This window comes from Dissoconium aciculare (genome assembly GCF_010015565.1).
Source record: "Dissoconium aciculare CBS 342.82 unplaced genomic scaffold K489scaffold_3, whole genome shotgun sequence".
NCBI classification, from domain to species: Eukaryota; Fungi; Ascomycota; class Dothideomycetes; order Mycosphaerellales; family Dissoconiaceae; genus Dissoconium; species Dissoconium aciculare.
In genome coordinates, this window is record NW_022984953.1 from 895,364 (window position 1) to 915,288 (window position 19,925).

Genomic DNA, 19,925 nt, shown 5'->3' on the forward strand with positions numbered 1-19,925 from the left:
CGAGCCCTGAACAATGCTGCCAGAACTCAGTCCTGGGCGGGGAGAGATGTACGTGCCGTGGCGGACAAGGCTTCGGTGCAGTGCTTCTCGTCACCACACATCTATCAATAATGAGACAAAAACATGGAGAAATACAATATGCTATGGTATGTTCGCTACACAACAAACATGACGAACAAGGAAAAAATGTACATAAAATAATAATGAGAAGAAGAAGAATCATCCCGTCTTATCATTATCGTTGTATAGAGTGTTGCTGTGCGGCGCATTCCTGTATTTCAATGACTATGACGTTGCTGGTCGCCCCAAATCCATCCACCTCCCTCTGTACGTCAATAGCCTCCAAGCTTGTTCTGGTCCTGCTTGCTTTGCTGCCCGCGACGATCGAAACTTTTGGCGTCGCAGCGCAGAACACTGCATATAACTCCAGTACGCGCAGATGAACATTTCCCCATCCCTCACCAACCTTTGATTCGAATATCTCAAAAAGACTCCTCCTCTTCCCCCTCATATTCTTTCTTACGACTAGTTCGCATCCCGGATTTCCTTCTTACCGCCGCTCCGAAAAGCCACTTCTTCCAACGCATACGCCGAATCACACACTGCACCAACAGTATAGTACCTTCTTACGCACCAAACTTTTTCGGTGACCATGTCAAAACGATCGGGAGCCTCCAGCGGTGTGGAGAAGAGCGCGGATGGTATTGTCGCCGCCAAGAAGCCTGGTAGGTCACATCAACGAGATCTCTAGACCTTTCGAACCGGTTACGCATACTGACTCCCCGATGACAGTGGAGGACAAGCAAGCTCGTCTGCTCAATGACCCCAACCCAGGCCACTTCAGCCTGGTGCGCGCCTATCACCTCGCGGACCTCATCACCCTCATGAATGGCTTCTGTGGAGTCATGTCGGTCATGTCCTCGATGCGATACATCCAAAACCCCTACGGCAACAAGGCATACCTGTGGGCGTCACTCGTGTTGATGCCGCTTGGTCTATTCTTCGACTTCTTCGACGGCAAGGTTGCGAGATGGAGAGGCAAGAGCAGTGTGATGGGTCAGGAGCTGGACTCGTTGGCAGATTTGGTACGTCAAAATCAGATGTGGTCCCACGCGACTGAATGCGTGATGATGAATGAGCGACGAAGCGGGCGAGAGGCTGACAATATCCAACACAGATCTCCTTTGGTGTCGCGCCGGCAGCCTGCGCCTTCTCCATCGGTATGCAAACGGCTCTCGACCAAGTTCTATTGACGTGCTTTGTCCTCTCGGGTCTGGCGCGCCTGGCACGGTTCAACGTCACCACCGGAAACGTGCCCAAGGATGCCACCGGCAAGGCCAAATATTTCGAAGGTCTGCCTATCCCCACTAGCCTCACCATCACTGGCCTGATTGGGTTCTGGGCATCGCGGGACTGGGTCCAGGAGAACATTCCCTACGGCACATTGAATGCGGGCACGATTCTCGAGTTCCACCCGGTGGTGGCATTGTTTTTGATTCACGGATGTTGCATGGTTTCCAAGACGTTGCACGTACCTAAGCCGTGAGAAGATTGGCATCTAGCTCACGAGTTGCATGATCATCGTTGAAGTCGAACACGGGTTCGAGGATGAAAGTCGAGCATTTAGCGTGGTGTTGGCGAGCATAAGGGAAATATACGCACGTGTTTCTGTCTTGCAGCGGGGCCCATGCTGATGATTGATACTTCTCCTCCCTCAATGTTCAGGTTTTGGTGTGTCCGTCAATGGAACGTAGCGCACGCCATACTCTTTGCTCCTGGTTATTACACCTCGCTCATCCTTGTCAATGACCCAAATATGCTGAAGCTGATCTTCTTCGACCGGGATGAAAAGTCTATCGAAGATGGACCAAATCAGCCACCCGAAATCAGTGAGCATGTGCTGGGTCTGAAAAACTTGCCGTCCCGGTGCCTTCAATTGATCAATTAGTTCTTGATGGAAATCAGCAGCGGCGGCACCAACGTGGATCGCGTCGTAGGGCGCCTCTTCTTTCCATCCGAGACGACCATCGGCCGTGATGTAGCGGATAGCTCCACTCCGTAGCAAGTCCAGTCCGGCCGTGCTTTTGCGGGTGTTGCCACGGCTTAGATCGACCAAGGGCTAGCAAGTCACGATCAGTCCTCTCAATCAATAATCCAAACATACAGCAGCACAGTAGTCCATGCCTGTTTTTCGTTGTTCGTGAAAGTGCAACGAACACTGTGATCGACCTACTTGAATATGATCGATGCCGACAACTTTGCCGTCAGGCTTGACCAACTCGGCCAATACGTGCGTGAGGTAGCCGGAACCGCAGCCGACGTCGAGTACCTTTGAACCCGGTTGTAAGTGCGGCAACAGACTTTCACACGCCGAGGCATGCATGTGTGGAGCGCTGATGGTCGCCAGATGACCGATGTATTGTGGCGAATCTTGGTAAGGTGCTTGTTCGGTGTAGTGGGCTCGATCGACCTGGTCGAGACAGAAAACATATCAACATGTATTGATCTTCAATCCATCGTGATTACCGATTGGCATTGTCACGGTTGTCAGTCCATTTCATCATCAAACAGACCGTGTCTCATAGGTGGACCCTCGTAGTATTTCTCGTTGATGTTGAAAAGCATATCAAGATCAGCGCGGTTCGTAGTCATACCCTCAGCATGGCTTGTTTCACACGAGATGATGTGATGAGGCCGTTGCGTGCCATGTTCTCCACCAACGCAGCATTTGTCGCTCCCGAGGATCGCCACGCCATCTTGCAGCCAGACGACGTCGACGAGACAATAATAACGGCTTAATGACGAGGAGGATTCGAAGATCTGATTATCTGTTTGTCGTGATGCAGCAGATGTGGTAGGCAGCCAGAGATTCTTGTTTACGCAGCGGATGCATATACATGTATGTATGCACACCAGCATGACGACACCTCCATTACGAGCTCTTCTAGTGTGTATAATTGTACCTAGGTAGCTGGGCATAACGTGCATAAATTAAGTTGTGGCTTTTGTGCTGGGAGCCACTGTACTGCAGCTGCACGTCTGTAAATCCCGATCTGCCAACGTTTCTCTGACCTGTCATCGTACATCCCACAGCATCCATTATTTTCAATGTCTCGTCGTCGTCGTTACGATGACCAATATGATGCTGCAGTAAATGATCGCACACTCACATGAGTTCGCTGAGTTTCAAGCGAAATACAACCACATGCACGTCACAACAAGCACGTTGCATCCTCTAGGGATATTCGTGTCAGCATGTTCAAGATGGATGGCTCTCGCTTCTCACGCCGGAGCAGGATCTCTCCTGTACCTATCACGAGTCGTAGACGCTTAACATGAAAACAAATCGAGCAAGTAAACAAGCGCGTCCCGTAACGTCGCGGTCCGACATTCGTGACGAGCTCAAAGTCCAGAGACCTCCCGCGAAGACTATAGAACCAAGTCTGCATGCATTCGCTGTCTTCTGGTTTCCTCTCCGGCAAGACTTCAGCGTACTCGGACTTTGCGTCTTATATTCCGTCTGTTGCATGGTCGTCGTGGGCGCTTTCAAATTACGCGTATCAGTGACGAAGTCAACGTCAAAAGCGGTCGCCCGGCAGCTTCAACGGCGTCGCGTGGGCAACGACATCTGCGTCTGATCCGCACACATCATCATCAGTTGTATGCCGTCACCGTCGTGCGGCCAAGTAACCCAAGATGTGTTTCGGCTACCGTCGATGGGACATCGGTCCGGCACATGTATTCAGCCACCGCTCGCAAGCAGCCATGCGGAGCCCACGTTCGCCGTTGGTGAGCGGCCCAAAAGCACCATGCGACGTGATACCGTCTGTTCCCTCGCTACAACAAGGCTATCAACATCGCAAAGCCTCGCCATTGGCAATCACCGCTACAAATCGTGCAACTGGCATCTCTTGCATTGTTGGCGTGCTCACCCAATTGCTCCCAAATTGTGATGGACTCTCCGTATTCAACGCTGCTGCATATGTTTGGAGCATCTCAGCCTGTCCGTACCAGTCTCTAATGATAAGAACATGTCTAGTCAGTCGATCCAGAGTGCTGGGACTTGATAGTTTCTATGGCGCAGATGTCTGTGGCCGAGTTGAAATTGATATACTGTCTCTTCAATCTTCAATAACCTGGCGAGCCTTTTCTTTCTCTGATCTAGACATCCGAAAAGACCAACAACGCTCAACATGTTCAGACTTACAACAACTTCTCGCATCGCCCGACCCACGCCATCGGCCCTTTTGGTCTTGGGCATCGCAAGCTTCGTTGCGGGCTCAGGTTTTGATGGCACAAACAATGTAGCTCTTTACTGGGGGCAGAACTCCTTCGGTCAGGGGTTTGGCGAGAATGCACAGCAGCCGCTTGCCACGTATTGTGCCACCAGCAATGCGGACATCATTCCAATGGCATTTTTGGTTCAAATGACCACCGGCCAAGGGCAGCAACCTGTCCTCAACTTTGCTAACATACAGGATGGATGTCCTTTGTTCCCAGGCACTCAACTGATTGACTGTTCACAGATAGGCGAGGATATCAAAACCTGCCAACAAGAATTCAACAAAACTATACTTCTCTCCATCGGCGGCGCAACATACACCGAAGGCGGTTTCCCGAGTCCGGAGGCTGCCATCCAAGCAGCAAATCTTCTCTGGGCTACATTTGGTCCGCTTCGAGCCATACCGCCACCGCCACCACCGCCAGCGTCGCCGTCGACGGAGCCGGACACTATTGACCTCGATACTGACCTGAGTCTAACTGTGTCAGCTTTATCACCCGTTGTGGGCGAGTCCATCGTTGATGCGCTTAGCCAAGACACCGATATACCAGTTCAAGATGCTGCCGCGAGCATTTCCCCCGACCTTTCTGCTAGGGACGATGCGCCATTGCGCCCTTTCGGCGACGCAGTCATTGACGGCTTCGATCTCGACTTTGAGAGTTATGTTCAGAATACGGTCCCGTTCGCAAACCAACTCCGCACGCTCATGGATGCTGACAATCTGAAAAAATATTACATGACGGTGGCGCCACAATGTCCCTATCCTGACGCCGCCGTAGGCAGCATGCTCGATGGCGGCGTGAAATTCGATGCCGTCTTCGTCCAATTCTACAACAACTACTGCGGCGTGCAGAACTTCGTCCCCGATAGCCTCATTCAGAACAACTTCAACTTCCAGACATGGGACCAATGGGCCAAGACCGGCTCCGCGAATCCAGATGTGAAGATCTTTCTCGGTGTGCCCAGCGGACAGACCGGGGCGGGCAGCGGCTACAAGGAACCTGCTGCGCTGGCATCAGTCATACAATACAGTATGACGTTCTCCAGCTTTGGTGGTGTGATGATGTGGGACGCGAGTCAAGCACATGCCAACGTTGGATTTTTGGATGGCGTCAAGGCGAGCATGAGCCAACCTGTGGTGACGATGAGCCAACCTTTAATACCAGAAGGGGCGGCGAGGAGAAAAGCACGCAGGGTGCGTCGATCTGGTCGGGACGGGATAATTGTATGTGTGGATACTGTTTGTTAGGGCGCGAAGGTTGACTTGGGTTATTTATGGACGGAACACATCTACTTGAATCTCAATCAATTTATTTTGTTCACATATTTGGCATTGGCCTTGCCTCTAAACTCCCATGCGGATTTGGCGAAGTTTTGTCAACAGGTGGGCAGAGTCTGTTGCAGAATACTCAACTTGACGTTGAGTGCAAGCGACCAGCTCAGATTTTACATGGTGCGGACTGTATAATAAGACTTTCATTACGCTGTGCCCACGCGGACCCGACAAACCAGTTGGCAGATTTCAATTCCGTCGTTTCATCAAATCTCGGGAAATACAGGGTAAGTTAGAGCGTTTGCCCTAGCAATCCATCGTATTGTACATCAGCCTCTCGCGATGTAGGCGTGGAAATTTCAAGGTAGATACGCGCCAGCCGCCATGACCAGGTTCATCTCGGTGAAGCGCACTTTGTAGACGGGACTCTTTTTCGTCGGAAACGCAGATATTTGATCTGGTGTCACTACGACATCCTTCTTGCTCTTGCCCTTCACAGCGCCGGTTGTCGACGTAGCCGTCGTCGGAGCTGTGATGGCCGCCGCAGCGCCAGCTTCAGTCTTGGCTCCTGCAGCGGTAGCAGCTGCCGCCTCTCCACTAGCAGCAACGTTCTTGCCTGTGGTAATGCTGTTCAAATCACTCCTCATGTCCCAGATTCGGACAGTCCCATCGGCACCGCCTGACGACAAAACAGAGCTTTCCACGGACCAGTCAAGGCTCCATATTCCACCCCGGCCATGGCCACGCATCCGCTTCACCAGACGGCCAGCGGCAATGCTCCAAACGCAAATCTCACCACGGTCATCCGCGCTGGCTACTGTGTGACCGTTCGGCGCACAAGCAATGCTCGTAATGTTTCCAGTATGTCCCGTGAAGATTCTGACACATGTTCCACGCACGACCTCCCACATCCTAACAGTGCGATCGGGTGATGAAGAGCCAGTGAAGACATAGCTACAGTTGGGATGCCATGCCAGGCAGTCTGCATCGCTATCATGTCCGACCAGAAGTCTTAAAGGCGATGGAGAGGATGTGCACCATACTCGGGCTGTGCGATCCGCAGACGCGGAGGCGAAGTAATGGCCTTGGGGTGAGAAACGGACGTCCCAAACAGGACTGCTGTGGGAGCGATAGACAACTAGATTGGTGTAGGTTTGAAGCGACCATAGACGGATGGTAGTATCAGCGGATCCTGAGAGAAGGAAACGAGGGCGCGAATCATTCTTAGCAGATGCGTGGGTACCGTTCGCAGTGCCGTTTGTTGTGGGTCGCTCATCAGATAGTGCGATCGATGGCGAGAACGAGAGTGCGTAGACTGGACCAGAATGGCCGATCAGGCGGCGCGATGAGGAAGGCTGGAAATCAACTGGATCTGTGGGTGACGATAGAGCTTGGTTGTCCAGTGTCCATAGACGAATATATGACTCCGCCGTTCCAATTGCCAATAGTGAATTATCTCCAGAAAACTCGATGCAATTAACACTATCAAATGTGTTATGAAGAGTGAACATTGTGACACTTACGCCAGGGCCCACTCCGCCGGTGCGTCCCTCAATTCGGAAGCGGTCACGGTTCTCTTTAATTTTCTGCACCTCCATTGCTACATCTCGAGCCGTCGAAGGCGGGAATGGCAGGTTGTCACGCGACGGGACATCGTCAAGTGGCTCCTTTTTGATTCGCTGCTCGAATTCTTCCGTTAGAGAAGTCTGACCTGCGGCTGGAGGCTCAGCAGCGTCCAAGTCGGCAAGTTCGGCTTTGACATCCTCGAGTAGATCGGTCTCCATCGGGAGAGGGCCCAAGGAAAGTTTGGAGAGTACTGCAGGAGCATTCTGAGATAGATTGGCTGAGCCAGGATTGTGGCCCGGGATACCCTCATCCTCGGCAGGGGCATCGATCTGGCCATCGCGATATGTGAGCATCTTGGTCAGACTACGCTCTGTGCCAGAGGCCGCTCGATCAACCGAACGTAGGTCCATGCGACTTTGTATCACGTCAAGGATGATTTGGCCCCCCTCTGCATTCTGTGACTCAAGGAAGCCTATCAACAGCCGATAGGCCATCTCGCTGATCGACAAACGATAGCGATTTTCCTGATAGAGCTTGGCGACTTTGTTGTCTTGAACATGCTCTGGTAGGTAGACGCTCGAAAGGGCGCGGACGTCGTCTTCGTGCTCGGCTTCGAACATTTGTCGAAAGCTGCGGAAGAATGCCTGTCCGTCCTCGGGATAGTAGTCACTCATGCAGGTGAGGAAGCAATACACGAAAAGCGGCCAAAGCAGTCTTTGAAGCTCTGGCTTGTAGATTTCGAGACTGTTGTCAACCCATCTTAGAGCGGTCTCAAAAGCGATCTTGAAGCGCTTGCCTCCCATGTCCATAATGCTGGACACGATGGGTGAGCCATTAGCGTCGATATTTAGACTTTCCTTTCGGAGAATAGCCTCTGTTCGACTGTAACCCTTTTTGCTGAGGTACTCCAGAACAATCTGATTCAAATTCTGAGGTGAATTTGAAGCCGCTGCGGCTGCTGCGTTGTTGTTCCCGCTGGGGTGAGGTTGCGCATGTTGTGGTACAGGAGCATGACCTGTCATGCTCGGAGGACCCATGCCGCCGCCACCGGGCCCGCTACCTCCAGCTACATTCGGTGATACAATACTATTGTTTCTCGAAGGTGTTGGCTGCTGTCGTGCGGGCGGAGGTGGACCTTGTTGAGGCGATGGCTGTGGTGGTTGTGCCATTTTGAACAATCACCGGCGACGAGCCAGCCAGGAAATAGCCGGAACAACAGGGAATTGATTTGGGGAAATCGCACTTATTTCATCTACATCATCGTTCGGAAGCGCAAATCTGGGCACGACAAGATCGATTGATTGGAGCGTCGACTGTGAATCTGTCGTATTGGTATGAGATTGGCAACCTTTGGTGGTTGGCTTTCGCGTCGCATTTTAATCACAGCTATTGAATTATCACCAGCGAAGTCGCGTCGCCGCCCCGGATGCAGAAGATCGTATTCCGTAGATTATCAGACATCTGTACCGCACCACTCTGTTCAACCGCATGCCAATTTGTGACATTGGAACCTACATTGAATTACACAACGTCAGGATACATTCTGATAATCAGTGGCATGTAGATTCTGGCACGGATCATCGGGTGTATCATAGTTTCTGTTGTCACCATGTCCAGCACGATGGACGAAGAACCCACGATCTCGGCGGCCGACCGCATTCGCGAGTTGAGCGCGATCAACCAAGACATATCCGTCATGCTCGAGGCCGCAGGTAACGCCATCAATGTCCTCTCCAACCGCCAATCCACGGCCGAGGATATCGACATGGACGAAGATGCCTCTAATGCCGGCGATGACGCGACAGCAGACGGTACACAGCGCAAAGCTTTCAAGGCGCACACCGAAACGTACTTTGTGACATTGCAAGCTATTTGCGCACGCTTAAATCGTCAGGCTCACGCGTTAGAAGAGGCGGGTATCATCGCTGCGGATGCGCCTATATTCACTCTCGCCGACGCAGGCAAAGGCGCCCCCGGAACGAAGCCTGGAACCAGCAACAATGCTGAAGGCCTTCGAATCAAAAACGGAGGCCTTGGCAATTTCGATGTCGGCTGGCTGAACAGTCGTGGAAATAAAGTCGGCGCCGAGAAGGAGGGCGAAATCATGAAGGATTTCAAAGTGCTGACAGAGAGGATGTTGACCGAACACGGCTCTACGTCTGACGACGAGCTCGTGCTTGACGACGGCACCTGAAGCACCCGGCTGAAACTTCATCGCCTTACAAAATATTCTCCGGAGCATCTTGGTCCGCCTGTTGGGAATTGATCGCTATCCAAAAAGGGCTTTACTGCAGCCTACAATTAAGCCGTACCTGAATTCAACGCAGCAAGCACGCCGAGCACAGCATAATGCTTTCCGCGCCGTCCGGCCACAGACCCGAATTACAGCATTGCAAAGCCAGTGGCGTGGAGAATGCGAATTTTATTCCGCAATTGCTCGGGCATCCTCTGCTGCGCAATAGCTTTCTACATTGAAAGAGATTCGTTGCATTGTCGATGAATAAATGACTCATCGCGATTTTTGGCCATTGTGTCAAGTAGTGCCCATAGTGGCCTTGTTACTGCATAAGCCGTAAATTCGCCCAGCGGATCAATGACTTGAATGGCCTCGAGTACGTACTACTATGGAGGATCTGCTGCGCCTTCTACGATGAATTTAGCATGAGGTGATTGTCTTCCGCTGGTCTATGCACTCTGAGCACTACAAGAATCCCCGATTCACAAGGACATCCATTCTCGCGACATTTTCCCATCTCTAATTAGGTACTCATCAAGTAATAAATACGCGATATGACATAGAGATATGGAATTTTCGGATCCTTCATCTTGTTCGAGTAGCGAAGTTCGCTTAGAAAAAGTAAGGAGATGTCACAGTGCGAGGGGTTATCATCCTCACATGTGTGTCCATGGATCAATTATTTTTGAATAGCAGTAGAGGCATCGATCAATGACTCGTCCAATATTTGTCTGGCTAATGAATGATATGATATTTGTCGCTTTCAAAGTAGAATAGAATGTCAACTAGTACATACCAGGCTGTCGGAGTGCCCTATCCGAATCGACCGAAATGAGTTGGAAACCGAATGCTTTTTTGCACTATTGTGTGCCTTCCAAGATTGACACCGCATCCAAAACGAACCCCAATTTCGCTGTAAGTAGCCGCGTACGACGTTTGTTGCGGCTTACCCAACTTCCGTAAAACGCCGTAGCTCGTCAATATACGGCCCTGATAGACGATCGAAGAAGGCCCGGCAGGATGGCTCGAAGATCGGCTCGTAATATATAAATTTTCTCAGCAGTTTTCTCATCTGGCTCCATGTCGTGATATCGAGTTGTTGCAAGAAGTCTCGGATCAAGGCATCGCGCTGCGGATCGAATGACGTCGCGCACATAATGAATCGCGACCAGACTGCGACCTCCTTGTACTTGGTGTCCATGAGGATCTCACTGTTGAGATGCTGACAGGAAGTCGTGTGAACCAACAGAGCGCTCTTCATGTCGAATGTCCATACTGAACCATGCAGGTCCATACTGTTCTGCAAGGTCAGGCCAATCAAGGAGATCATCGCAGCGCGTACGTGATATAAAGCCTTCAACTCGAGTTGGTCCCACGCGTCCTCGTGCGCGGCAGAGGGCGTCGAGGAATGTGTGTGATGAGGACTCCACGCAAGATTCTCAAGAGATATTCTCCGTAGCTGATCGATGGCATCGCTCGCACGAGGGTCGATGCGAGTCAAGAGGCTGACAATCTCCAGCAAGCTGCGCGCTTCGGCATTTCGCACGTGGAAAGCCTTGAAACCAGGCGGCAGGGTAGTGAGATCAAGGATGACTTGAGGACTTTTCACAATCTTGAAGCCGCCAGAGGAAGCCTCCGCCCGTTCATCTAGCGCTTCGCGGAGAGTCTCCAGCGTAAGATCGGTCAGTGTCGCGACGTGATTCTCGTCGAGCGCTTTGGGGGGAAGGGACAGGCTCCTCCATGCCTGCATATGGACCTGAAATGATTCCGGATCGCCGTATCGACGTTCCCAGCCCGCCAGGAGGGCGATACCGACAGGTGTCAAGCTATCGTTATTTGACGAGGTAATCGCGGCTTGGACCGCGTTGAAAGAGGCGCCTCGCAACAAGATCAGACCACTGCCCATGTGAACAGCTGTACTTGGTAGCCCGCAGGAATTGCAGTGAGTCGCTGCGACGAATGCAGCCGCCTGGAACAATGTCGCGCTGTTGAGCATTGCATCCCATAAGATGCTTCGGAGAGCCTTATGTGCGAGAGAAGACCGCTCTACGGGGCCGAGATACCACACTCGATCGCCCTGCAGCTCGGTGACCAGTTCAACTAGTTGTTTGAAAGAATTCGACAGCGGTGCTGGAGCAGCAGGTCTCAGTCGCTGGATGGCAAGCTGATCGATAGCCTGTTCCACGGGAAGGCCGAGACGGTGCATGTGCAGCAACTTCTGCTGCGCTTCCTTCTTCGCGATCGTCGCTTTGCGTTTGGCAGCGCTCGCTGTGGCTGCATGGGAACGTACATCTTTTCTTACTTTATGTGTCCCGGGATCAGAGTTTCTTCCGGACACGCCGCCAGGTGCACAATCGACGAAGAGGATACTGCGCTTGGGCTGTTGCGGACGAGCACGTACTGGGATAGCAGGATGCTTGACTTGGCCGGGCTGGTACGCAATCATGTCGCTGTTTTCATGGTGATGCTGACGTCTGGCGGTTTCGCTGCTGGGTCGCGCAACAGGTAATGAGCCGGCATGAGACCCCTCGGGACTCGAATGTTGTCTCATTTAGGGTGGTATCTGCTGATCGTGCACCATGGCCAAGACCAGCGTCATTCGACCTGACGATGGTCAATGTCTCGGTATCGATGTCGAGCCGAACGCAAGTTTGAAGAGAAAACACGCCAAAAGTCCTTCGTAATGTTCTATAGCGCACTCTCTTGCATCCACGCGTTCCTATCACCTGTTCTGCGCGCGCGAGTCAACAGGACAGAGTGGAGACGGGCGATCAGGCGCATTGGATTGGCCGGTGTGGGGAGAGGTCAGACATGAAACTGGGCGAAAGAGAGCGAGAGGGAGGGGGCGGGCGCCTCTGTATGGCGCGGTCGGTTGAGAAGTCAACCATGCCCTGTAACAAGCTGGAGTCCTGGAGGCAAGCGTGTTCAAGCGTTGTATTTGCGCTACAAAAGTGCATGGCTTGTCCACTAATCGATGTCGACAGTCCATTGCCGGTGACCGCCTGTTCAACCCGTCCGACGCCGCGATTCATGTACCGAGCTTACCTGATTCATGACGATCCGACAGCGGCGGGGCGCGCACGTCACCACCACCACCATTATGCATAACCGAATGGAGTAATAAATTGAACATCATCAACATCATGCATGTTGAAAGACACGAAATTTGCGGAGATCTATTGATCTATGGGCAATGCACACCCTGGCCAGCTCCGTGGATTATGTTGTGCATTCCATGGAATCAGCCGCTTTCCATGCCCATCAAGTGAGGCGGGGGAGAGCAGCATATCATCAACAAAAGGACACCCGCATGGACGGACAAACCGGCTGGTGATGGTGGTAGTGGCTTGTATCATTCGCTAGGCTACTAGGTAATCATGCAGGGCGCGCACAATCGTCAGCCACACGGAATAGTGTCCGTGAAGTCCGAGGCTTCCGAGAACATGTCCACATAGAGGAATTAGTCAAATCGAAGGGGGCACGCCGAGGCTGAATCAAAACAACCTTGTGTTCTACTCAATGATAGCACTATGACAACTCGTCGCGAGAGAGACTTTTTCAGGGTTAAATGCAGACGGGTGATGCGTTGATCATTCAGACCACAAGTGCTGGGTTGGTCATCGGAGTGCGCCGTCCGCATTGACCTCCTCATCAGCCTTGTATATTGTACTGACCTTACTGCCATCATTGAGACAGTAGATGCGGGCATAAGGGTAGCGATATTGTACCGCAGTCGTTGAGACGGCGCACCCAAGGCTATGATCATCAGCGAGAAGCGCAATTACATCCCTATTTGGTAAATAAAAGCTTACTCCAAACGTAGTGTGCCTAGGCAGACGATACTGTGCTAGCATGGTGTTGCTCAATTGCTGTCATCGATAATCAAATACATGCTTGACACAAATCGTCAATATCCTAGCACAAGGCATGATCTGTGAGGCTGAACCTAATTTTCGAAAGTGATACATCTTTGCATTTATACAAGGCTAACAATACGTCGACTCCCTTCGAGCACATACAGCTTCTGTCCGCTGAACGTCTTCAAAAATACGTTGTGGATATCTTCTGCCGTCCTTACTGATCACGGCCTATGGCTTCAGCCGAAAACGAGCAGTGATCAGGTAGAATTTATCCGCGCCGCCAAACTGTGCCCACGAGTTGCGGGTGTTTTGAGTCGCTGGACGCGTTGTGATGTACGATGTAAAGGAATCATGAGCACCAGCGATAAGTGAGTGCGAAGGCTGGTCAAATCTACTCGTGATTGCGAGCGACTTTGCTTCTCATAGTGTTCAATAACAGACCCCGGGCATGTTTTTGGATATCCCTGTGCCTACGCAAAGTTCCTGGTTCTCCCTAGGCTTCGTTCTCGCAGTGGCGGAAGTACACAATCCCCATGGTCATCAGATTCCGAAGGACATTGGCTGACTCGACGCCACTGTTGTCGATGACGGAGCACTTGGAATTGATCTTTTGAGAGACCCGACTGGAGATCTCAAATGTACTTCTTGTGCGGGTCAAGTTGGTCGAACAGCTCCATAGATTTCTCGTACATGGCAAACACAATACCACCACTGAGAACCAACCGGCCCAGTCGTGGAACGGCACCAGACCATAGTCGGAAAAAGCCTTCTTCTCTAACGATCTTCACAGCACAGTCCACACTGTTTTTGTACGCGCTTTTGGCATCGATACTTTGCATTCTCGTCTTGACCGTGTCGATCGGCTGGGTCGCATACACAGTGATGATGCCTGCAGCACCGCCGATCGCAAATGTGCTCAACGTGCCGAGCTTCTCACCAGGAGACGTGTAACTCTGTGCTGCTTGCCTCAAGCTCGTGTATGCACTGAAACGCACAGCGGAATTCGCCGCTTGTCTTGCTGTCGTCGGTACGAAGCCCTTGAAGAAACCCTTGACACCTTGCTCACGGAAAATGAGCCCTGAGCCGTGCAAGAAACCCTTCATCCGCGGTTGCGCGCTCTTCTTGTCATCGATCAGCTGTGTTTTGATCGCTTCGAATGGCGTCACAGCGACTAGAGACTCCGTTGCACCCGCCAAAAACCCTGCGACTACCGTCATGGGTCCGCTGACCGTCCCATCGCTGCTAGCAAGCAAACTCCTGTATTGATCGAATGCAACGAACCGAACTCCTGCCTTGATACTGTTTCCAATGATAGATGTGGTACATCCAACATACCACTGAGGACCGAACGGCGGCCAGGGTAGCTTCTGCGCAGAACCTAATCTCGAATTCAACTGGGTACGGGTTTTGGCGAAGTCGGCAGGATAGGTTATGGAAATTTCCACTGCGCCTGCCACGCTACCAGCAAGAATGGATCGGAGCGCCGAAGGCTTCTCTTTCTTAGCAGGTTCCTGCGGGCGTGGAGCCGTTGTTGTTATGGTTGCGCTCGCCATCTTGCAAATGGAAACGAAGAGAAAGGGCGCACTAGGCGAGTGCTCGGCTACAATGGGACTATGCCGGCACTAGTCGTAGGAGAGAGGTTCGACGAGTATGATCAGGTCAATGAGCGAGCCAGATGTGGATGTGTGACTGTTGCAAGAACTGATATCGAGGTGCTGTGGGCGCTGAGTATTGACTAGAAGGTGGTGATTAGCATAAATGATCCCATACATGTGAACAGAGTTGGTACCTAACCTAGTATGCTCACATACGCCGCGGCAAGAATTTGGCCCGATATCGTCACTGAAGGATTGCTGGTCCTCTCAACTGGCACATGTATAGCAGCCGCAGCTGGGTTAGGGTTATGTACTGTCGGACTTCCGTCTGATGAGTAATCATCACGTAAACCTCCGCGGGCAGATTTGCGGGCAGCGCTGGAGTGTGATCTCAGGGATCGACGCTCGGACGTTCTGAAGCAATAATGTTTGCTGGACTCCGTTGCGTCTTGTTCATCAACAGGTTACCACATCGCAATCAGCTATCATCAACAAGCTAGTTCCACGGGTCAATAGCACGGGTTGATCATCGTGATTCTCGAAGCGCCTTGGATCTTTCATCACAAGTCGAAATTTCGTGATTCGTCGCAGAATCCCAAATCTCTCACACACAGCAGCAATCATGCTGTCTTTGCGCGCCTTCGCTCGCGTCGCTCCTCGACGCATCTCATCCCGCATCTCCACATCATCGAGTCTGCTTCGACCTACATTCCAATCAGCCGTGCGGAATAATGGCGTCTCGATAATTGGACGTGCTGCGACTGCGTCCTTCTCCACTTCTCGTCAACTCCTGGACCAATACAGCCAACACCTCGCCGCTAAACTCGCAAATGAAATTGAGCTTGAGCAAGAAGAAGCAGCTGAGGGAGCAGCCTCCGATGACGGCGTCAAGCAATTTGTGGCGGAGAACCCCGAATGGACCATTCTTGATGCGGAGGGCGAGCAGGACGTCTTCTTGCAGCGAAAATTTGAAGATGAGGAAGTGACCGCACACTTCAGTATCTCAGACTTCAACAACCCCATGCAAGACGAGATGGCGATGGAAGATGACATCCTGGGTGACGAGGAGGACCTCGAGGGCCAAAGTGGAGGCGCCAACACAGCTGGTTCCAGCATTCAAGGTCGCGCCGGTGGCGGAAACCTCAAGGTCGGCACTGAGGACAACAACGCACCTGCTGACCGCGATGTTCTTCAGGACGAGGTATGATTCGCTTACAAAGAAAGGAACAAATACTATAAAGATGGTCAACTAACTTATCATGTTGTAGGAGGACCGTCAGACTTCCTTCCCGGTCAACGTCACCGTTCTTATCCGCAAGGCCGGCAAGGGTAGCCTACGATTCGATCTGGTCGCTGAGAACGGCATGTTCCTCATTCAGCAAATCACTCCCGTCTCAGAGTCCAGCGCCTCTGCAGTGGAACAGATCCGAGAGGCTCTGTCCCAGCGATCCAACCAATACTCTGGCCCACCATTCGAGCAGCTCGACGAGGACCTTCAATCAATGCTTGACGATTACCTCGGTGTTCGTGGCATCTCAAGCAATCTTGCCAATCTAGTGCCAGACTACGTCGACGTTAAGGAGCAAAAGGAATACCTGGGCTGGCTCAGCCGTGTGAAGAACTTCGTCGACTAAATGCTATCTACGGAACATTTCGCATTTTAAGAAGTATCTTCTTGTCACGTGGAAGGCAAAATCTGTGGGGCGATGTCAAGATTTCGCTTGCTGTGGTTTCCACGTTGTATTCTCCAGTTAAAACAGCACCTAGGTATTCTGGCGCTTTCGGTTTAACCACCAAAGCCTGTGTAAATTTTAGCCATTTTCTTTCACCACCTCGTGGAAGAGAAATACAACTCAACTTCAATCTGTAAAACTCCTCATCACTTGCTCAATCTGAAAAGTGATGAACAAAGACATGGCATAAACTCAACCGTAGACTGTTAACATTTGAGCCATATGGATGTTTGGTACCGGGCACTGAATTGTGGCACCGTCGAAGATCCGGACAAACTCAATGGATCATTCCCATATCGACATGTTTTCGAACGAGTCCCCAATACCTTACGCGACTTCGCGCTCGGAAGTCCTTGCCTTTCCAGATCATGAACAAGAAAGCGCTCGATGTAATCAACGCTACAACTGCTGCTGTAATGAAACAGTTTTGAAAACCCAGCGTTAACCACGGTGTGATGGCGTAATTGATCGCGAAAGCCATCGTGTTGCGGATGATGATGGCGGTCGTTACAGCATCGCTGCCGATCTCTCTGTAGGCATCGATTAGGTACGAGATGCTCAAGGTGAGGCCCGCGGCGTTCGCGAAAGCCAAACCGCACATCGCCACCACGAGTCCGAACCAATGCACTCCATGAGCCGCACCTACACCCCATAAGATCAACGAAGCTGGCACGACCAAGGGTAAAATTGCAAAGGCCCAAATTCGTTGCTCAGGCTCTTTGATCCCACCATTTCGTCGGGCTAGGAAGATCGCCAGCTTGTCAGCGAGGTAGCCTGTGTAGATTGCACCACCAGCTACCCCAATGAGGCAGCTGATGTATGCTGTACCGACAAGACCAGAGTTGAAGGAGTATGGTGGAGAAGAGAGGACTTCAGACGAAGTGGCATTGAGAGCATTGAACCAGATGACATATGTCCCATACTGAAAGCCAGCATATACAATGATCGGCCAGGTGAGAAAGTAGATTGAGAGCCACGCTCGATAAAGCATACGTTGAGGGCGTGGTGCATCCCACAAAGCAAGCTTCTGACGGAATGTCTTCTTTGAGCTGGTTTCTGGGCTTGCCTTTTCGCGAAAGTCGCTTGTGGAACTGGTCCGGCCGACATCCACAATCGTCTTGAGGTGTTTCGTGTCTGGTACGTATCTATCGTAATTCGCCTCTTCCATGAAGAAGAACAGGAACAGGAACGCGAAGCCAGAAAAAATGCTTGGATAATAGAACACCCATTGGTAGCCTTGTCCTTCATTGATCCAGCCCGTGATCACAGGCGCAAAGTAGTTGCTGCCCGCAAGAGCGATGGCATATACGCCGAGATACGTGCCACGCTCATGGGTGAAGAAAACATCACTGATGGAGATCTCGGCGAGGCCGTCTGTAGGCGCTGCGAAGAAACCGGCCAACACACCGCGGGCGTACCACTGACCGGGACCTTGGGCATACGGAGCCCACATGGTCAAGGCAATTGTGGCGGCTGTGGATATGAGATATGTCGAACGCTTGCCATACTGCAGTGCGAATGGTTGCCAGAACAAGAGACCCCATCCTGCAAGGAGGAACAAATAGCCAGTACCGGCATTGATCTCTCCAACTGTGAGATCGAGCGCTTCTGACAATGGTACAATGACGGAATAGATGACACTGTTGGAGAAGCCGTTGAAGAACACATAGGTGATGACACAGCAGAGTGAGAGCAACTTTCGGCGTGGAGACCAATTCAATGGATCGTCTATATGTCGTGATCAGTAGTCCGTCGCCAGTAGACAAGTCCCGAGTGCGGGTAGATATACCGCGGTCTGCGCTGGGATTTGGCACAGGGATGATGCCGTCGATTTTCTTGCCATGCTGTTGGTCACGGCCGCTGGACATGTCTACAAGCCTGACCGTTCCTGGCACAAAATCCTCGTCGATGAAGCCGTGAGTGACACTCGCCAGGGTTCTGAGATTGGTGTCCGCCATCGCAATCTCAACCATCATCACACAGGATGAATACTGACTTCAAAATCCAGCATATCGATAAGATGGTCAGAAGAATGGCGGAGTCATGTGACGATCTACGATCAGCGCAGCCACAGTGGTTGTCTCATCGATGCTCTTGAGCATGGACATCTAGTTGCGGATGGAACCATGAATCTCACCGCATTGTCTGTACCTAGGTAAGTTTGCTTGTCCACAGGACCCCAGCCCTCCAGGGCTGGAGGCGAATACATTTGGTGGATTGCAGGTGTGCTCGAGCTCAAAGCCTTGATCCGCCCATTTCAGTTTCACCTCTGTCGTGTACAGTATACTGCAGGTGCCCATGTGTGCTGTAGATGGAGATGACTTCAAGAGCGGGCTGCCATGCTATTCCCAAGCGAAAGCGTGAGACTCACCTCTTGAAATGATAACAGGGGGTCTCGGCATCATATTCTAACCTTTACACATCCATGTTGAATTGACCGATTATGCCATCGATTAATATCAGGACCGCTATCATGCCGACGCAGCAATTTGCCGCCTGTTAAGCCCATCCGCGCAAATCGACCTCGAGCGTTTCGAAACTCTTCCCGCTCCAAATCTGACCCGGGCATCGAAGTGGCCACGAAAAAATATGAGTGATGGCAAACAGCGCATGCAATACATGTACATCATGAGGCGATCAACTGCCTGCCTTTCATGCCCGAGGTCAGTCATCGTGGTTTTATACAAGTATTGGTTTACAAGATGAGAACCGTCACCAAACCTTCCACCATGGTCGTCCTTCTGATTTTGCCTGAAGATTCGCCAAAGCCACATCCTGCTCTTTATCCTTTGCCTCGCGACGCTCTTCTATCAATTTGGCCTTGCGCTGCGCGCGCGCTTGCTTCTCAAGCTCCTTTTTGTGTAGAATCTCGACGGCACGTGTCATGCCGGCCTTCTCGGCCTGTCTTCGATATTGGCAGTATTGGTACATGACAAGAGTGCCCAATGTCGCACTTCCCACAGCCCAATTGCAAGACTTCCACACAGACGCTGCAAGAAATTAGTATGGCCGCTTTGATGTTCTTGGAAGCACATGCGCGCAGCCAAATCGATATCACCTACCTCCAAATATCGCCCGGAGACCTCCAGTTGCGAAACCACTGCCAATGCCCACCATGAACGAATCCCGCACGCAAGGTTGCTTGTGCACCTGAGAGATTGGCTTGCCGGCGTGGTAGGCATTCCAAAGTGTCACATCTGGCACTTGGCCTCCTGCAGTGTGTTGTGTACCGCCCTCCATCGCATTCGCGCTGCCGACCTGCGGTTGATATGTTTGAGCCTTGCCATTGTCCCACTGCTGACCTGCAAACGCCTTGTTCTCGGGATGTTGATTTAGAGCCTCCCGAGAGAGGTCCTCTCGAGGTTGTGAAGAAGGTTGCC

The 19,925-nt window shown here is 51.7% G+C and overlaps 10 protein-coding genes across 10 annotated transcripts; 4 read left to right on the forward strand and 6 right to left on the reverse strand.

Annotated features, from left to right (window-relative positions):
• Window positions 1–345: 345 nt before the first annotated feature.
• K489DRAFT_377642 (CDP-diacylglycerol--serine O-phosphatidyltransferase) lies at window positions 346–1,844 on the forward strand. Its single transcript, XM_033604200.1, has 3 exons — window positions 346–725; window positions 793–1,085; window positions 1,178–1,844. The coding sequence occupies exons 1-3, from the start codon at window positions 653–655 to the stop codon at window positions 1,544–1,546; spliced, it is 735 nt and encodes a 244-aa protein (XP_033462137.1). The 5' UTR covers window positions 346–652; the 3' UTR covers window positions 1,547–1,844.
• On the reverse strand, window positions 1,715–2,756 carry K489DRAFT_387191 (protein-L-isoaspartate O-methyltransferas-like protein; the record flags this gene model as incomplete). The annotated part of the gene is made up of 4 exons (XM_033606299.1): window positions 1,715–1,853; window positions 1,920–2,119; window positions 2,234–2,470; window positions 2,655–2,756. 4 exons carry the CDS (start codon window positions 2,754–2,756, stop codon window positions 1,715–1,717), a joined length of 678 nt encoding a protein of 225 aa, XP_033462138.1.
• Window positions 2,757–4,193: 1,437 nt separating this feature from the next.
• Window positions 4,194–5,531, forward strand: K489DRAFT_314628 (glycoside hydrolase family 18 protein; the record flags this gene model as incomplete). The annotated part of the gene is made up of 2 exons (XM_033601026.1): window positions 4,194–4,668; window positions 4,840–5,531. 2 exons carry the CDS (start codon window positions 4,194–4,196, stop codon window positions 5,529–5,531), a joined length of 1,167 nt encoding a protein of 388 aa, XP_033462139.1.
• Window positions 5,532–5,573: 42 nt separating this feature from the next.
• On the reverse strand, window positions 5,574–8,488 carry K489DRAFT_377647 (transcription initiation factor TFIID, subunit TAF5). Its single transcript, XM_033604201.1, has one exon. The coding sequence runs from the start codon at window positions 8,288–8,290 to the stop codon at window positions 5,915–5,917; it is 2,376 nt and encodes a 791-aa protein (XP_033462140.1). The 5' UTR covers window positions 8,291–8,488; the 3' UTR covers window positions 5,574–5,914.
• A 254-nt stretch (window positions 8,489–8,742) lies between these two features.
• K489DRAFT_314787 (uncharacterized protein) lies at window positions 8,743–9,315 on the forward strand (the record flags this gene model as incomplete). The annotated part of the gene is made up of 1 exon (XM_033601044.1): window positions 8,743–9,315. The coding sequence occupies one exon, from the start codon at window positions 8,743–8,745 to the stop codon at window positions 9,313–9,315; it is 573 nt and encodes a 190-aa protein (XP_033462141.1).
• Window positions 9,316–10,025: 710 nt separating this feature from the next.
• Window positions 10,026–12,390, reverse strand: K489DRAFT_377649 (uncharacterized protein). Its single transcript, XM_033604202.1, has one exon. It carries the CDS (start codon window positions 11,906–11,908, stop codon window positions 10,304–10,306), a length of 1,605 nt encoding a protein of 534 aa, XP_033462142.1. The 5' UTR covers window positions 11,909–12,390; the 3' UTR covers window positions 10,026–10,303.
• A 1,459-nt stretch (window positions 12,391–13,849) lies between these two features.
• On the reverse strand, window positions 13,850–14,770 carry K489DRAFT_315024 (mitochondrial carrier; the record flags this gene model as incomplete). The annotated part of the gene is made up of 1 exon (XM_033601064.1): window positions 13,850–14,770. One exon carries the CDS (start codon window positions 14,768–14,770, stop codon window positions 13,850–13,852), a length of 921 nt encoding a protein of 306 aa, XP_033462143.1.
• Window positions 14,771–15,400: 630 nt separating this feature from the next.
• On the forward strand, window positions 15,401–16,612 carry K489DRAFT_377652 (mitochondrial glyco protein). The gene is made up of 2 exons (XM_033604203.1): window positions 15,401–16,013; window positions 16,081–16,612. The coding sequence occupies exons 1-2, from the start codon at window positions 15,435–15,437 to the stop codon at window positions 16,444–16,446; spliced, it is 945 nt and encodes a 314-aa protein (XP_033462144.1). The 5' UTR covers window positions 15,401–15,434; the 3' UTR covers window positions 16,447–16,612.
• K489DRAFT_377653 (MFS general substrate transporter) lies at window positions 16,494–18,720 on the reverse strand. The gene is made up of 3 exons (XM_033604204.1): window positions 18,335–18,720; window positions 16,671–18,273; window positions 16,494–16,612 (listed from the first exon to the last, which is right to left on the reverse strand). The coding sequence occupies exons 1-2, from the start codon at window positions 18,519–18,521 to the stop codon at window positions 16,823–16,825; spliced, it is 1,638 nt and encodes a 545-aa protein (XP_033462145.1). The 5' UTR covers window positions 18,522–18,720; the 3' UTR covers window positions 16,494–16,612; window positions 16,671–16,822.
• A 537-nt stretch (window positions 18,721–19,257) lies between these two features.
• On the reverse strand, window positions 19,258–19,785 carry K489DRAFT_387198 (uncharacterized protein; the record flags this gene model as incomplete). The annotated part of the gene is made up of 2 exons (XM_033606300.1): window positions 19,258–19,535; window positions 19,608–19,785. The coding sequence occupies 2 exons, from the start codon at window positions 19,783–19,785 to the stop codon at window positions 19,258–19,260; spliced, it is 456 nt and encodes a 151-aa protein (XP_033462146.1).
• Window positions 19,786–19,925: the final 140 nt, after the last annotated feature.

What these genes read in the sequence shown, in the direction of transcription:
- K489DRAFT_377649 (XM_033604202.1), bottom strand. Translation starts at nt 11,908, where the DNA reads ATGAGACAACATTCGAGTCCCGAGGGGTCTCATGCCGGCTCATTACCT.
- K489DRAFT_377642 (XM_033604200.1), top strand. Translation starts at nt 653, where the DNA reads ATGTCAAAACGATCGGGAGCCTCCAGCGGTGTGGAGAAGAGCGCGGAT. An exon ending in TGTCGCCGCCAAGAAGCCTG is followed by an intron (nt 726 to 792) that starts GTAGGTCACATC and finishes CCCCGATGACAG; the next exon opens with TGGAGGACAAGCAAGCTCGT. An exon ending in TGGACTCGTTGGCAGATTTG is followed by an intron (nt 1,086 to 1,177) that starts GTACGTCAAAAT and finishes TATCCAACACAG; the next exon opens with ATCTCCTTTGGTGTCGCGCC.
- K489DRAFT_377653 (XM_033604204.1), bottom strand. Translation starts at nt 18,521, where the DNA reads ATGATGGTTGAGATTGCGATGGCGGACACCAATCTCAGAACCCTGGCG. An exon ending in AAATCCCAGCGCAGACCGCG is followed by an intron (nt 18,274 to 18,334) that starts GTATATCTACCC and finishes CACGACATATAG; the next exon opens with ACGATCCATTGAATTGGTCT.
- K489DRAFT_377652 (XM_033604203.1), top strand. Translation starts at nt 15,435, where the DNA reads ATGCTGTCTTTGCGCGCCTTCGCTCGCGTCGCTCCTCGACGCATCTCA. An exon ending in GCGATGTTCTTCAGGACGAG is followed by an intron (nt 16,014 to 16,080) that starts GTATGATTCGCT and finishes ATCATGTTGTAG; the next exon opens with GAGGACCGTCAGACTTCCTT.
- K489DRAFT_377647 (XM_033604201.1), bottom strand. Translation starts at nt 8,290, where the DNA reads ATGGCACAACCACCACAGCCATCGCCTCAACAAGGTCCACCTCCGCCC.